Genomic DNA, 17,779 nt, shown 5'->3' with positions numbered 1-17,779 from the left:
CCCCGCTTCCTGTCTGCTGACGGTAACACGTCAACAGAGACCTGAGGTCTTCCCTACATTTCTTCCTTTACCTCTTAAGATTTTGGTATTGGGCTAGCTTTGCTGTGATGTGGATGTGTTGGCCATGTTTCTGCCATACCCTAGTCTTTACAAATACACTCCTAAGTTAGGCAGCGTCATTCCCGTTGGGCTTGGAAGGAACTTCAGGTATACAAAGGTTACATTCCTTGTTAGAACGGTAGACAGTATTCCAGTTAGTCCTGTGCACTGCCAATATTGTGTTGATGAGTTCATAGGAAACTCATTCCACAAGAATTGCTGTGTTGGAGGCTAGCATTTGATTTTTAAAGTTGAAGCTAAATTATCAATGAATAGCTTCATAGAGCTCCTGGTGCTTATTCTGTTTTGCTTGATTTTCTGTTTAGACATTGACAATAGCATTTCACACACACACAAATGGTTACCTTTAATGTGGTCTTAGTTTCTTATATATCAAAGAACCACTAGATTAAAATGGCAGTTAAATTTTTTGTGTCCCGATTGCTTGGCATGCTGCATCTCTCATAGAATTGAATTTTATCTACTTAATAGTTCAGTGTGGTGGAGGCTGTCTCCCTCGCTGCTGCTTCCGGAGACACTCCCGACAGAGTCTGGGGTGATTTTTTTCCATCTCTGAAAGCGGTAGGGTTAAGGACTGTGTGGACACCCCCCTCTTCGTTAGGAGCGGAATTCCACAGTGTTTGGTGTACACAGTGGCCGCTTAGGGTGGACAGCCTTGCAAGATTCCCGAACCATTGCCTGGATTATCCATAGTCACGAGATGACACAGAGGAATTAATAAAGGTGACTGCGCCGAGATTTAAATAGAAGTTATGTTTCGTAATTGTCGACAGTGGAAAGTCATTTTTCATGCAACCTCCAAACATAGCTGTCTTTAGGCGCTAATCTCTGTTCATCTGAGTTTCCGTTCCCACGAGGAGGGCCGCCCTCCACAGAGCGTGGCAGCCAGTGACCAATATTCTCTTCCTGTCTCTTGCAGTGTAATGAAACCTCGTTCTTTTTTGAAGCTCGAAGCAAAACTGCTTGCCGGCATCTCTGGAAGTGCAGCGTAGAGCATCATACGTTTTTCAGGTATGTTGATGGACCCTTTGTCCTCTGTTATAGGAATGAAGGTAGTGTTTGATGTTCAGGACAAGCATTCTGCTCTGTGAATGTAGAAACATTTCTTTAATTTATTCAGCTCCTCATTCTCTTGGTTGCATTAATGCATATATATATACACACATGTGTGGTACATCTACATATGTACTTATGTTCAGATTGATACATATATATACACACATGTGTGGTACATCTACATATGTACTTATGTTCAGATTGATACATATATACACACATGTGTGGTACATCTACATATGTACTTATGTTCAGATTGATATGCACATATATACACATATGTGTGGTACATCTACATATGTACTTATGTTCAGATTGATGTGCACATATATACACAAATGTGTGGTACATCTACATACGTGCTTATATACAGACTGATAGATATTCTTTGCTCACATTGTAAGAACAATTTAGGGATAATTTTAAAAAACTGTATGTAAAAAGCTCAGAGTTCTGTAGCACCTGTGTGACATGGATGGAAATTTGGTGTTTTGCGATGAAGACACTGCAGTTGAAGTACCCGTGAGGGGTCTCAGAGGAGCTGGGACAGGCGTGTGCTATCACGCTCGGCTCTGTAGGTGCACTTTCTACATCATGACACTTTTTTCTTATGGTTTCACGTCCTTTTGTTGTGAAGTTCAAAACAACAAAACCAACCTCAATTGATAACACATTGTTTATTGACTCAAGATTGGGTTCTTTCCCTAATCCCCATGCTGGTTGACTGGAGTATTACAGAGTGAACTGTTAATCCTGCCTGGTACACGCCTTTAGTCCCAGCATGGGAGGCAGAGGCAGCTGGATCTCTGTGAGTTCAAGGCCAGCCTGGTCTATGGAGTGAGTTCCAGGCCAGGCATGGCTACACAGAGAAACTCGGTCTCGAAAGAAAAGAAGAATCCTTTGTACAGTTTATACTAGTCTGTGAGGGGAAGGGGTGACCCGGAAGCCTAAGCTCTCCCCACAGCCTGCGACCCTGGGCTCAGGATCTGTCCATGGTGGTGTCTGTGGACAGTGCCCCGAAATGGGAAACGCTGGAATATGTCGTACAGAAAGAGTGAGCCAGCACATACACGATGTGATTAGCTGCTGTCCAGCCTTCACTGAGTAAATGAGAACAGTGACAGAATTTCCAAGATTATAGAAGAAGGTGAACCACCATTAGCATTTCCTAGGAAATTTCAGAAAGTATGAATGAGTTGCATTTCCAATTTAAGTTAAAGTAACTGGTTATGGTTATTGGGCTGGACAGATGGTCCAGTTGTTCAGTGAGCTTGTGGTTCCAGCAGAGAACCTGGGTTCAGTTCCCAGAACACTTAGCAGGCAGCTCACAACCACCTTTAACTCCATATCCAGGGTATTTGAAGCCCTCTTCTGGCCTCCATGGGCACCTGCACTCAGGTGGCGCACACACACACACACATACACACACACACACACACACACACACACACAAAAATAAATCTTCAAAATAATAGCTATTATTTCCTCCTAGTATGTAGAATAAGTAAAATATTTTGGTTATCTCTATTAGTTTTCTGTATAGCTTTGTGCTCAGATGTTGTATACATTCTTATATTTACAAGTCTTTGGTTTTCTTTTTAAAATTAATTAGAATGCCAGAAACAGAGTCAAATTCATTGTCAAGAAAACTCAGCAAGTTTGGGTCCATAAGTTACAAACATCGGTACAGGTAAATGGCATTCCCCACACCCCCTCAGGCTTGTGCATGTAAATGAAATTTTAATTCTGTTACCTACATACAGGCATAATGAATATGTGGGTTCCTCCCCCCCCCGCCCCCCCCCCCGCCAGCAGTGCCAATGTACTGTATAAATAAATCTTTCTTGACAGAAATGACTTTCCAGTTTTAAATGTATTTAACATCTCCATTAGCTATGTAAAGTTATGGGCTTTTAGAGCATGGTAGAATTTATTACATTCAGGATTTCATTTTGCTGTAATTATCTGTTATTTCCAATTATGTTCTGTGATTATGAAACAAAGCAGATATTCTGGATCGTAATTGACTGGTTGTGATGTTAGAAGATTCAGTTGATCCCATATTGAACAATTTATATTCTACATCAAAACATGTTTTACATACATAACTTACTTACATATAAACCTGCTTATAGTCATGCTTATTTTATATCAACTTTGCTGGGCATATTGTCTTTGTTATGTAATACTTCCTATTGCTTCAGTTAACTGTCACGGTCTTCTGTGATATTATCTACACCAAAAAACCTGAGGCTTAGGGACTCCAAGGGACTTCTCATAGTAACCTCGCTAGGAAGCAGTGAAGTGGGACCCAGGACTCCACAGCCTGTGCTTAGATTATTAGACAGACTCAGCCTGTGGAGAGAAAACCTGACCGCCAGGCAGCTAGGTGCCTTTCTTATCTGCATTAAAAGTGAGAGTGAGCTCTGTATTTTGAAAAGGCATTGGCTATGTTTCAATTCCTTCTGTTCAGTGGAGAGCTGTGATGCTTAAGGAATGCTGTTAGGGCCTCGGGTGTACAAAGACTCAGCTCTAAGCATCCTGCCATCAAAGAGATGCAGCGTTCCTTAGGCAGAGAAGCAGGCTACCAGGCCTAGTGAAGCCACGCAGGGTGCGGAGATGCCACCTAGGAGACGGGAGACCACTCCATCGGTTGATTAGGGACATCACTGGATGAGCTGCCTCCACAGAAGATGGCAGAAGTCCTGTTGGCAGGACTGTAGTGTGCCAGCTTTTAATTCCTCTTGAATGACTCCCTCTGAAGTCTTAAATCTGAGACAAGAGACAGTCATTGAGAGTGATCAGCTGTAGATGTCCAGTGCCTCCTGGAATATGGTGTCTAGTAGAGCATTCGCTCATTTGGTGACGAAAAGGAAAGTATTATTTATTCTGGGTACTTCTGATTTTGCATGAAGGTTTTTGTTGATATATTCAGCCTTCAGATTTTCAGAATTCTTCCTTAGATGAGAATATGGTTATGAGATATTTAGGAAGGTAGTATACACTCTTACATTGAGAAGAACAATCAATACCCAGTATTTGTGCTGGTTTTCCAATCATGGTATTGCCAAGGCTACAGAGAAAGTGCTTAAATCTGTCTCCTTGTCAACAGACTGCAGCTAATGCAAAGGCATCTGTCTTATTAGCACTTAGATGATTAAAATTATAATCATGCTGTTTAACATACGCTGGAGTTAGTTGGCGTCTGCAAATATAGCCATACCTGATTTCTCAAGTTTATTGAAATGCAAATATTGTGGCTACTGGGAATTATTATTAGAAATTATTTTTATTGGATTTTGCATATTAAATATAATTTTTCTGAGAAAGCAATTAAATGTAACCTTTGCAGAATTGGACATTCTGCTAAATCTGCTCTGATTTCATGGCTAATGTTAACTGCCTGGTAAATCTTAATGAAACCCAAATCTATTTATTTGTATGTAAGAAGTACTAACTTCATGCCACTTGTGGGAGAGAGGCGTTTCATCTGTCTGGTCAGAGGTCAGGCGGGACAGGTCTCTGATTGCTGGGTGGCCACTAATGTAGACTGTTTAGTGGTAAGAGTTGGCAAACTAACATCCTTTTAACCAGTATCACATGCCTGCCTCTTTATTCTGGAGCACAATAGCCAGTCAGCTCTTGCAGCCTTGTGAGATATGGTAGCAAAGGAGCGGTGTCTCAGGGCTGCATTGTGTGAATATGGATGTCTCCATGTGCACATATGCATGAACGTGTGTGTGTGTGTGTGTGTGTGTGTGTGTGTGTGTGTGGTGGTGTGTGGTGGTGCGTGCGTGGTGGGGGGGGTGGTGGTGTGGTGTGTGTGTGTGTGTGTTTGCAGGGGCTCTTATGATGTGTATGTATGGACAGGAAGACAGTTTTCTGGTCTTTCTTTTTTCTGTCTTAGGGCTTACAGAATGCCAGGGTGATTCTTGCATCTTTTAGGAAAACTAGTTAAGATTTAAGAAGGAAAAAAAAAATCAAACATTTTAAGTGATGTGAGACAATCAGATTTCAAAATTAAATTGGGAAGAGGACTGAGCTGAAGCCTGATGTTTTGATTCTCTTGTTTTTATTTTGAGGGGCCAGTAATCTGAAATGAAGACTGATTAAATCTCTGATTAAGTATTTTGTTACATATTGATATCTCCTTATTAGAGTCTCTTGAAAATTAGCCTCTCTTCTTCAGTGTTATTGGGTTCCTTGAAAGAATGAGTTGCCTGACTTCAGAGGAGGTCTGAGAAGCAGGCATCCTCCCTCTAGGATTGAACCATAGGCGCTCTCAAATTTCATGGAGTGTGGAAGAGACCAGTTCTCAGGACTGCCTCCGTGGTGTCGGGTGCTTTCCCAGGCACTGGGTACATGATCTGCGCAGTGGCCCACCAAAGAGGTATCCTGTCCTCAATTACAGGATAGAAATTGGAGCCCTCCCCTGGGAAAGTCTAAGGGACCTGTATACAGCAAATCTGCTCTCTGAAGCCAGGCAACTCTCCCTGTTATTTCCCTCTCCTTCACTGTGATGCTCAAGGACTTTGCCAGCCAGCACAGAGAAGACGGATGTGCCAGGGTGGGAGGAGACACGAAGTGGGGAATCTCATAAGTACGTGCCCATTACTTGAAACCACAGAGAAACAGCATACTGTAAGAAGAGGTATAGTATAATACAGCTGATAAAGGGGGGCTGCAGAGATCTTTAAAAAAAGTCCCAAAGACCCCAAGGCTAGGAAAAGGCAGATCTGAGTTTTCCTCGGGGCTTGGAATTTCAAATCAAATAGCTAAGTGTTCTGTTCTTCCGAGCCTGCAGACTGATCGGTACTGACCAGATGCGGAGTCTGAACGCTGTTCTCAGCCTTGGTCTTGTATAGCCTGTAGTGGATTAGGTGACATTTCTGGACCTTAGTCTTATTAATCTTGGGAAGTTATTTTCCTATTACTTTGTTCCTGAGAAAGGAACTATGAAGAAAAATTGAATAATAAAATATAATTTCGTTATAAAATGCCCCAGTGGTCTGTACACTTAGTTATGTTTTTATGACAAATGTTTTTTTCCTCTGTGAAGTGAGGTACACACTATCCAAGCCTTTGTGATGTCGGAGAAAGTCTGGAGTAGATAGACCTGATCTTTATGCTCCAAACCATATGTAATAATGGAATCTTGTCTTTCTATGGGATTTTTAAAAAGCTGTTCAGAAAAAGAGCCTCTGCACATAGAGCCCTCTAAGCTTGAGGAAGACCGGTTTATTTTGGTTTAGAGTTTCAGAGATTTCAGCTGAAGATTAGCTGGGTTCATTACCTTGGGTCCCTAGTGAGGTGGCACCTCATGGCAGTGGGAGTTTGTGGTGGCAGAGACTGATGATCTCATGCTTGCTAAAGAGGGTGGTGGTCAGGAAGGAGGAAGAGAGAGGAGACAGATAGTTCTGGGCCCATATGTATATTATTCGTATTCACTCAGAAGGCACACCTCAGTGATCTGCTTCTTCCAGCCAGGCCCCGCCTTCTAGCAATCTGCTGGACTATGAACTGACCAATGGATTAACCCATGACTGAGATGATTAACTTCACAACCTAGTCAACTCATTTTGGCCACTGGCTGGAGCCAAACCTTCAACATATAAGCCGTGTGTGTGTGTGTGTGTGTGTGTGTGTGTGTGTGTTGAGAGGTGTGAGAGGAGAGAGAGAGAGAGAGAGAGAGAGAGAGAGAGAGAGAGAGAGAGAGAGAGAGAGAGATGTTTAAACCAGAATGCCAGCTCAGGGAAGGAAGCTTGGGCTCCAGATCCTCACATGACCTCTAGAGAAGCAAACCCCATGTGGACTTCTCGGTCTGTTTCCTCTCTTTCTGAACACATGGTTTATTAAGCGAGGGATATAATAAATGACTGATAGTGTCAGAGCTCAGAGACAAAAATCGCACTGCTCAATTGCAGGGGACGCCTTACAACTTGCTGTGTGAGCACAGGACAGGACAGGCTTGTAGAATTCCAGCCCTTTCGTAGTCACCCACTGTTACTTCTCTGGTGCTCAGCAGTGAACCCCAAGGCCATCAGCAACCTTTATTTTTAGCTTGTCCTACCTAAACATAAACCTAACCTTTGATAAATCATCCCATCCCGGTCCCTCCGCAAGCTCTTCTTTTTACCTGACGTGGCCCCTCCCTTAGGTTAGGGCTACTTTCTTGGTTATCAATTAAAAACCTCTGTATGCTCGTGTCCTGTTGCATCTGTGCTGTTCTTCCTCTTCTTCTTTGCAAGAGACTCTGACTGGACGGTTGTTTGATTCTGTGGCCATATGGTTTTACTTTTGCTAATCAAAATGTCACATTTTCAAGTGGCAGGACAGCTTTGCAAATGAGCCGAGATCTTTCTATCCAACTTCCCCGGCCCAATCAGAACGTGGCAAGAAGTCGAAGCAAGACGTACCCCAAGAGGGTAGCACAAACTCAGCCAGCTGGTAAGTAGTCAAGCCCCTGGGCATTCAAATGATCCAGCAATTTCTTTTAGGCTGGTGTATAAAATGTGCTCACATGGTGACTACAGATATGTAAGCTTTTAATTCTTTTTATGATCTTTTGAGTGCATGATGTGTGTGTGTGCGTACATGTGTGTATATGTATATGCTAACATTTGTGTACGTGACTGTATGCACACATTGGGGTTGGGTCAACTTTGGGTGTTGGTTTTCACTTTCTATCTTGTTTGAGACAGGGTCTCTTTTTGGTTGTTCATAGCTGTGTATACCAGGCTAGCAGGCCTCTGAACTTCTGGGGATCATCCTGACTCTGCCTCCTATGTTGGGGCAGGAACACAGTGACAGCAGGTGCATGACCACACCCAGAGCTTTTTACTTGGGACCAGGGGTTTCGAACTCATGTCCTCACACGTGTACTGCAGATGCCTTGGCCACTCAGCCATCCTCCTTTGCTTCTAATACTAGATTTTTAGTTTGGAAAGTTTCAAACCACCAATAATTATTATTACTGAACATTACTATTGTTACTTTGTGTGTTTTGGAGGAACAGGGTCTCATATATCCCAGCCTGGTCTGGACTCAGTAGACAAGGCTAGACTTGAACTCCTGATCTTCTGCTCCACCACCCAAGTGCTGGGACTCCTTGTTCGCTCACCACATCTGGATATTGATCAGAAATTACCAATAAACAGACAGAGCAGTCCTGGGAGTAGCTACGACTTCCCTATGATTATACTTTGGTTTTGGAGGCATTTTATTTTCCTATGACTATACTTTATTTTTGGAGGAGTTTTATTTTAAGTGAGTAATTTCCTAATTTAGTGGATGTGAGATTGAACCCAAATAACTTTTAATAAAAAGTCTTTATTTTTTAAAATAAGAAAGCATTGTTGAAATAAATTATACGGAACCCAGGACAGCCTTTTAAAATTATTTACTATTCTTTATTTTTATCATGAAACATAAATAGAAGTACATGAAATCATAGACAGACATCCATATGTGACCACGGGTATCTGCACACGTATGAAGTTTAACTGGACTATCAATGCTCGAAATTCTGAAGCAGTTCCCCAATCATGCTGTCACCAGCCCATCTCCCCAGACAGAGGAAACGAAAACTATCATAAAAGATAATTATTTTTTCACACTGTGACTTTAGTGCTTGTATAGCCCTTTTCTGAGCAAGTTAAGTTAGTTTATCTGGTATGTGTTTAATGTTGTGTGACTGGATCAAGCTGCGTGTTCTTTGGGTCTTGGTTCTTCTCATCAGCTCTGTATACAGAACACCAAAGTGCTGGTTTCTAGTCCGAGTATTCATTCTCACACTTATCAGTTTTTCTATTTTGCTGTGGTGGACATGGTGCTGTTTAGAGTTTTTGTATTGCTGGTGCATACTATTTCTTTAATAAAGCCACCCAATTAGTCCATTTTAATGTTTGGTGCTCAAAGCTCACAGAATTTCACACCTCTCCAACCTTGTCTAGTCCTCTCCAAGCCTTACACATGCAGCACCTCCTTTAAGCCTCATAATAACCCTGGAAGGCAGGACCCGAAGAAAAAGTATATTTATGTTTTACAGCAGAGGAAAACATGGTTCTAGGAGCTATAAGGATGTGGGGCTTTCTGATTAGGGATAGGATCCCTTTTCTCCTGGGTCTTTCTGCTTTATTCTTTGAAATGAATTGTTAATAATAAATATCAACATCTAGCCTTTGTGTGAGAGCTGGTGTAGCCAGCCTGCTTCATGCTTTCTTTCCTGTCTTGTCCCGTACCGTCCCTTCCTCCTCCCTCCTCCCTCCCTCCCTCCCTCCCTCCCTCCCTCCTCCCTCCCTCTCTTTACCTCCTCTCTCCTCTCTAAGACAGAGTCAGTCTTTATAGCTCTGGCTGTCGTGGAACTCATTATGTAGACCAGGCTGGATTGGATCTCACAGAGATCTGCCTCGATTTACTCCTAAATGCTGAGGTTAAAAGGCGTTTCCCACCAAGCCTATCTTGATGGATCATTTAGGCATTCACTTCTTTGTTCTAGCCTCACACTAAGGCCATGAAGGGAGTGAGTGAGTTTGTTGTTCCATTCCTGGATTAGGAATGACACTTGATTTACCTTTTTTTTGGTTGTGAGCCTAGCCTTTAATGGCTGAGCCATCTCTCCAGCCCTGATTTACCATTTTTAAAGTCATTTTAATCTGTTCACCCTTAGGTTACCTCCTCCCATTGGTCTTGGAGACACAATCCTTTTTGATGATTCTGTAGTGGCAAAAATAAACCATGGTTTAAATTTGCAGTAGAGTACCTTACTATAATCCTCGTGTCACTGAAAAGGGCCCTACGATTCCAAAAATAGCTGGGTCAGGATTACCGTGGAGCTAATCTGCTGTGCACTGGCTTTCCTGCTTGTCATGAGTCCATTGGGAGAGGACACACTGAGACAGTCACAAGAAATGGATGCATTACTTATTACTTAAGTAAGAAGCAAGGGGCACAAGAAGCCTCAAATCTCCTGTGAGCCGGTCTCTCGGGGCTTAGTCATGCTTCATGGGGCAGGTGGAATCTTAACTGAGTTTGCCTCACTTCTGCCACACCTGAGGAACTCCAGAAGGCAACACAACCCTGCATTCTGTACTCAGATGATCACAGAGAAACCGGGCTAAAGCTCTGACCTGCATCCAGCATGCAGGGAAGAGGAGAAGAGCCCAGGCTATCCTGGGAAGGGACTTTCTAACTCAGGATGCCACCTTCCCTGGGGGGCACAGGAATAAGGGCTGGGTGTGTCAGACACTTCCTACCTCAGCACATGACATTTCCCACACACTTCACAGTTAGTACAGCCAAGGAAAACTGGGTCAACCCAAGGTCACCCAGAGAGCTGCTGCAATCACATAGTAAATCGGTGAAGTCAGGGTCTTAGGCATACACCTCTAGTCTTCTAATGGCTGGTCTTACGTTTTTATTTAACATATTGTACCATCTTTTTATGTGATATCTTTTTATGAAATCCCATCGGGCTAATCATCCTGTGCTTAAGATTAATAAGCAAACTTTCCACTCTTATTTTACTTCTGAAACATCATAAACACCGTCTCCTTCCCATCGTCATACCCCCACCCTTTCCTATTTCTTTGGTTGTTGTTGTTGTTCTTTTTAACTCAGTCTAATTAATGCTGCTCATATGCACATAGGTGTGGGATCACCCCCCACCCCCGGCAAGGGCGGCCTTCCAATGACCTCACTGCTGTGGGAGGATAGTGGTGGTGGTGGTGGGTCCTAAGTTGAAGCAGATATCTGAGGCGAGCCCTCTAGTCTCACCCTCAGCGATCACTGTGAGCTTTCCTCTCCAGCCCTGCAGGCCCTGTGGAGGAGGGCCATCCCTGTGGAGCTGCTCTGAGAGAGATGAGATGGTGGTCTACAGAAAGGCCTCCTAGCATCCCAGCTGCCCAGAGAATCCACCTCGCCAGCTGTGTCCTCCCTCTTATCCTGGTTTCTCCAGCACAGCCTTTCACGACTGTCTCTGTTGCTAGGACACGACCATCACTAACTGGTCAGCAAAGAGCAGTAGTTCTTATTTGTTAAAATTGTTTTTTTTTTTTTTTTTTTTTTTTTTTTTTTTTTAAAACTAGGCTGGAGATACAGTGCAGTTTAAAGTATGTCAGGCTCTGGATTTTATCCCTAGAACTTGAAGAAGAAAAAGAAAAAAAAAAAAAGCCTAAATTCCACTGGTTAAAAGGAAACAAGGTATTACCTTAATAAATAACCTTGCTTAAAATATTTGAAAAATTTCATCATTGAAATGGCAGAAGCAGATTCTTTATTTTGGCAGTATTAGGGTTTGAACCTAGGACCGCATGCTTTACCACTGAATTATATCGTCAGATTTGTTTCTTTTCGATTTTTATTTTGGGAGACTGGGAGATGGCTTAGCAGTTTGAGTACCTCGCTGCTCTTCCAGAGGATGAGAGTTCAGTTTCCAGCACCCATGGCAGGTGGTTCCCAGCCACCTGTAACTCCAGCTCCAGGGCCACACACAGACACACACACCTACATAGAATTAAAACATAAGAAGAAGAATAAATCTTTTTTTAAATAAAATTTTTTGTTTTGGGTAAGGGTCTTGATAAATTGTCCATGGTAGCCTTGGACTGTCCTACTAGACCAAGCTTAACAATTTTTAAAATAGAGACTATGATTTTTTTTGTTTGTTTTTTTTTTTTTTTAGGACTTGCCCTGTATTTGGCAGAAGTGGAGTTATAGTTTAGAGAAGACATAGATTCTTTTTTACTCTAATAAGGCCAACTACTATTGTTTATAGACCGAGTCCTCTTAATGTGATCACCCAATAAAGTTTTAGAACTACAGCTTTTGCAATTATCAGCATATATTCCCACCCCTCATTTCACATTTTTGTATAATTAACAAGTAGCAATTGATTAGAGGTGGTTGTTGCTAGTTTGTGGTTTTAGTTTACACGCACCACCTTTTACCTTAGAAGACATTCTTTAGTCCATGGGAAGAGAAAACAGTTCAGTCTCATTTAGCCCACATCACCCCAGCTCTCCGTGAGTGTAGAGCCTCGGACTCACCTCTCAGTTGGGAATAATAACTGTCTGGTAGCTTAAAGGTCATTGTGTTTAGCATCTGCCAGGCATAGGCCTTGGCACCTCTGTGAGGAAGTACATTCCAGAGTCAAGATTCTGCACCCCGCAGCCTGCCGCCCCACCCAGAGGAGTTCAGTGCCAGGGCAGGCAGCCAGAGCATTCCGCAAATCGGAGCCGCCTCCGTGGCTAGAGCCCCAGTGTGTGGAGGGAGAGGAAGGGAGGAGGCTGCGGCGGGCAGGAAATATGCATATTTGCACAGCCCTGACTCTGATAAGGTCTTGGCAACTCAGGCAGGTGGGTTCTTATGAGAAGTGTCTGCTGTCCGCAGGCAGTAAGGACAGAATATTTAGGCGGAGCCCAGAATTAGCTGTAAGGGACACAGTGGTGAGGCCATTTATACTGTCCGCAGTGCTGTGGCTCAGTGGTTAGGAGCACCTGCTGCTCTTGCAGGGGACGGGGTTTGGTTCCCTTTACCTGCACCGCAACTTATAGCCCATCTATAATTCCTCTTACAGGGGACCCAGTGCCCTCTTCTGGCCTCTGTGGACACTTGGCATGCACACAGTACACATACATACACGCAGGCAAATACTCATGCACATAAAATATTTCTTTAAAGCAAGATGATGTCATTACTCTTCAGGCTCTGTGGAAGGGGCCATGGACACCACGACCAAAGGGATGTGAGGATTGTTGGTCTGGACATGCAAGCAGACAGCTACTGCCTCAGCCATGGCAGTGGAGTAGACCCATTATTTATTCATGGTTCTTCAGTGTTGTAGGAAGCATAAAACCTGGATATTTATGTGTACTTTTCAGAATTTAAAATATTAGTAATTGATTTATTTCATTGAGGAAAACTATGTGCTAAATCTGAGTGATGGGTTTGGTTTGTAGACTGCCTCTTTGAGATTCCTGTTTGGAAGAGTTAGGGTAAATGGTTGACCTATCACATGGCCATGAGATGCCTGCCCCTGTCTTGGGGTTCCCATTGGGCTTCTTTAGTGATCCCTGGGACAATCTATTTCCTTCCAACACTCCATCACTCTTGGCATGAACACTTTGTTATTAGTAGGTTGGTCAGCCAACTACAGGGAGAGAGAGATGTTGCCAAAGCTCTGGGCCATGATTGACCTGCAGGTAGCTGACTGGCAGTGTCTGTTGGAGACATGAGGTAGGTCCAGCCGAAGCAGTAGCTATGGAGAAAGCATTGATACAGTGAAGAACATTTTCACCAACTGCAGTGTAGCTCTGGACTGTCGAAGAGACATGTCAAGAAAGAGGCATTTACTGGACACGTGCTGTAGCTGTGTAGTGAGTGTGTTAGATGTGAGACAGCAGAAGCCCCGCATGGTGAATGGCCATCAGATCTTTCATGGTCAAGTAGAGAAAAAAAGGAAGCTGTGTGAATAGGGTGTTCATCAATCCAGGGTGTGCCATCAACCCAAAGCATCGTGGGTCTAGTAAACATAGGAAGCCAGACCTGGTAAACCTGCATTTGGCCTCAGAGGTCCATGTTAATAAGTGTGTAGCACCGGGTGATGGTGGCGCACACCTTTAATCCCAGCACTCGGGAGGCAGAGACAGGCAGATCTTTGTGAGTTCGAGGCCAGCCTGGTCTACAGAGTGAGATCCAGGAAAGGCGCAAAGCTACACAGAGAAACCCTGTCTTGAAAAACCAAAACCAAACAAACAAAAAGTAAGTGTGTAGTATTTTAAAGGCACATCACTACCTTGAACCTCAGTTTCTTCATCTGCCAAATGGGGATATTAACCCTGCCTCCTGGGTTATTGTCCTGGAGATGGTGGTTCCAAATAAGTTGAATGTCTTATTGTGCTTTATGGGGGCTTGGCACACTTTAGTTTCCTTCCGGAATCCACCCATCTGTGTTTGACTTATGCTTATGATGCTATCATACACAGGATAGTATGGCTGTTATGGGACTGTGGGCAGAGGAGAATGAGGGATTGGGGATGGAGAGAGGCCATGTAAGTACAATGGATGGAGATGGAGAAGAAAATTGGGGACTTTCATGTCACTGAACAAGACTGAGTATTAACAGACTATGAAGGAAGAAACCCACTCTGTTCGGTTCTTTCCCCTTGTGAGATAGGGTTCCAGGCTGGCCATGAACGCATGATCTTCCTGCCTCCCAAGTGCTGGGATGAACATGGTTAGGTCTTGTGCTCCTTATTATTGGCTTCCTACTTCTTAGAGTAAGTAGCCTTTAGTCCAAACTGATTTCTTTGAATTGTGGTAAGAAAACATATACTACTAAGTTTAGTATCTTTCCAACTCTCATAAGTTCAGCAATGCAAAACATTCACCGTCTTGTAGACAGTTCTCTAGAACAGTTTTCTCTTGCAACACTGAGTGTTTGTTCTCACTAAACCCTCCCTCCTGCCTGCTGCCTGCCTCCTGTCTACATCTCTTATGTCCCCTCCAAACGTGCATTGTTCTCTCCCCCTTCAGGATTTCCTATGGCTGAACTGGAAAACAGCTTTTTTTTTTTTTGTTTTTTTTGTTTTTTGTTTTTTGAGACAGGATTTCTCTTTGTAGCTTTGGAGCCTGTCCTGGATTTCGCTCTGTAGACCAGGCTGGCCTTGAACTCACAGAGATCCACCTGGCTCTGCCTTCCAAGTGCTGGGATTAAAGGCGTGCACCACCACTGCCTGGCAAACAATAGGTAAACATGTTTCCTTCCTTCCTTCCTTCCTTCCTTCCTTCCTTCCTTCCTTCCTTCCTTCCTTCCTTCCTTCCTTCCTTCCTTCCTCCCTCCCTCCCTCCCTCCCTCCCTCCCTCCCTCCCTCCCTCCTCTCTCTTTCTTTTTTCTTTTCTTTTTAGCTAAAGACCAAACCCAGGGCCTTGCGCTTACTAGGCAAGCGCTCTACCACTGAGCTAAATCCCCAACCCAGAAAACAGCTCCTTACAGCACATTTGTCACGGGGCCTACCTGACAGTTCCCAAGTTCCCATATGTGATCGTTCCTTCTGTGCCTGGTGGCCTCCCTACTGAAGGAATTGGTTGCTAGTCCTCCCGGGTGCATTTTCCCATCAAGCAGACCATAGAAAGAGAACAGACAAAGAAAGGGCACAGCCCAAGGCTGCAGAGAGGGGGACAGCATTGTGGAAGGCACACACAACATGGCGACACCAGGGCTCTGGATCAAGGAATCCTTAGTAAAGTCAACAGCTTCACCTGTCTAATAGGAGCAGGCTGTGTTGTAGGCACATGGTAACCACCTACATCTCCCGTAGTCAGGAAGCAGCCTAGGAACGCACACTGTGTCCAGGACTACGCATCTGCCTAAAGGAGTCTGAGGACAAGGTTTGAACCTGCATTGATGTGATTCTACAGCCATGAAGGGCCAGTCTGCACAAGGAGCCCATCAAGGGAAGAGAACGTGAATAAGTAGCATCTGTTGGGCATTCTTGTGTGCTTGGGTCCATGCTTGAGCTCGGCAGGCGGTGTCCCACTATTTCTTTCAGAAGATGCTATGACTGTGAGTGCTTAGGTTAGAAGGTTGGAGCTGGGACTTGTCTGGGAACCACAGAGCAAACATGGCTGTAATAAGTATCTAGAATGATCTCTGGGAAACAGCATAAGCAAGGAGTCGGGGAGGGAACAGAGCAGCATGGGCCCTGGTAGTGACTCATGCTCCCATTGTATAAAAAGACATACAAAAAAGCCCTGGGTGGGGTATATGTGTGCAGATACCCACGCAGGCAGGGTATATTACAGGCTGGCAACAATAGTGGCCTTCAAAGGGGAAGTGTTTCTGAGCAAATGGAGAATGGGAGGAAGGTTTATTTGATTTGATCCCCTGCCCCATGTTGTAATTTTAAAAAGCCTAGAGGTTAATTGTCAGGGATGTATTATGCTGGGAAAATGGTTTCAGACATACATCCATGTTTTTTTTTTTTTTCAATAGAGATGGCTCTGAGCTGAAGACACTGATACTATTCTAGAAAGCATTCGGTGTGATTCGTAGAGCAAGTCATGGTACACACTAGACCAAGCTTAGAACACTCGAGTGTCAGGAATGTCTCCAGTGTTGAGAAGCCAATGGAAGAGAGAGGACAAAGAAGGACAGAGCCCGTTGGGCTCAGAGAGGGGGACTGAGTTACTGAACAAGGAGGACTCTGGACACTGGATCCGGGGATCCACAAGTCCCTCAAGTTACAAACTTAGCCACATTCCCTCCACACCATGAGCAGAGCAGAGTTTTGAGGCTGGAGTGAGGCACTTGGGTGCCTGTGCATGTTACCCCAATGTTAGCAAGGATCGCAGATAGTGCCTCATGGAACACCTGCTTTATTCCAGAGAAAGGAAGAGTCGTGAGCACGCAGAGTCCTTGCAGGGCAGAAGTGGGACTGGTGCTTTGTGTGGTAGGTAAGGGATGTGGTTAAACTAATAATAACTGGTTCTTCAGCGCGGAGGCTATCTGGATCATGATCACTTGGGACTAGGGACTGGAAAAAGCGAGAGGAAGGAGCCTGGGAAAAGACAGGACATGATAGTCTTCACACCTGTCAGGCTTTGCAGGTTTGTTTGTGTTTGTTTATCTTCTCTGGTGGTCAGCCGAGGACAGGGAAAGGAGGAAATTGGTGTTCGCTCTCTTCCCAGGGCATTAGAACAAAGCGTTCTGAACAGAAGCTGCCGTGTGGTGGCTGTGGAGATGGTGTCTAGAAAATTAACACAGTGCTATCTTTGTTTTGGACAGCATGTGATTTGGGCTCTTCTTTTTCAATGTGACAGATTAGATAATCTACTGAGATAATGTCCAAATCCCGGTCTCTACATTGTCTTCAGCCTGACTGTAAGAATGCCTTGAGGAGAATTTCGGTTGCTCTTTGCCTGATTATGCAAGCTTCCCGTTAGGAAAGCATGCAGGGGTCAGTGAGGAAAAGGAGAAAGGAGCAGGGAGAAAGGCGTGTGGTTGTAAATAAATTCTGCTCTAACTGTAAAAAGACCTTACAGCACACACTCTCATTCCATTATCCATAAAACAAAGGAACCGGTTATATAAGGACCCTTCTCCCAAAAATTCTCTCTTATGTTCCCTGGCTTACCTGACTCAGAGTTGGAAGACTCAAAACACAAAAAAGAAAAAGAGACTCTGGGGAAAACATCACTGTATGCTCGATTGTTGCCCCTTCAAAAGCCTCACAGATCTGTGAAAACTTGTGCCCAATTGTGAAATGTATCTTTGTGGGGCTGGAGAGATGGCTCAGTGGTTAAGAGCACTGGTTGCTCATGCAGAGGACCCAAGGTCCATTCTAACCCCCACATGGTGGCTCCCAATCCTGTGTAACTCCAGTCTAAGGGACCTGATACCTTCTTCTGACCTCATTGAGCACCAGGCACACACGCAGTGCACGTACATGCATGCCGGCAAAGCATATACATAAAATAATCTCAAATCATTGAAATATATTTTTGATATTGGAAATACGTAGCATTTTATATTTCAAAAAACATTTTAGCATATTCATTAGATCCCCGCAAAGGTTAAATGAAATTCTTATTGCCAAGTTGGATA

General features: G+C 43.9%; 1 protein-coding gene across 1 annotated transcript in view; it reads left to right on the top strand.

The window, feature by feature from the left end:
* Epb41l4a (erythrocyte membrane protein band 4.1 like 4A) overlaps window positions 1-17,779 on the top strand; it is a gene marked incomplete at its 5' end in the record, with an annotated part of 121,939 nt that overhangs the window by 55,532 nt on the left and 48,628 nt on the right. The window contains 3 exons of the mRNA XM_028867173.2: window positions 1,040-1,131; window positions 2,789-2,866; window positions 7,502-7,623. Of these exons, the coding sequence (XP_028723006.2) occupies window positions 1,040-1,131; window positions 2,789-2,866; window positions 7,502-7,623 (292 nt within the window). The remainder of the gene's footprint in view (window positions 1-1,039; window positions 1,132-2,788; window positions 2,867-7,501; window positions 7,624-17,779) is intronic.

Source organism: Peromyscus leucopus, chromosome 19, assembly GCF_004664715.2.
Source record: "Peromyscus leucopus breed LL Stock chromosome 19, UCI_PerLeu_2.1, whole genome shotgun sequence".
NCBI classification, from domain to species: Eukaryota; Metazoa; Chordata; class Mammalia; order Rodentia; family Cricetidae; genus Peromyscus; species Peromyscus leucopus.
This window is presented reverse-complemented; position numbering and strand designations above follow the sequence as displayed.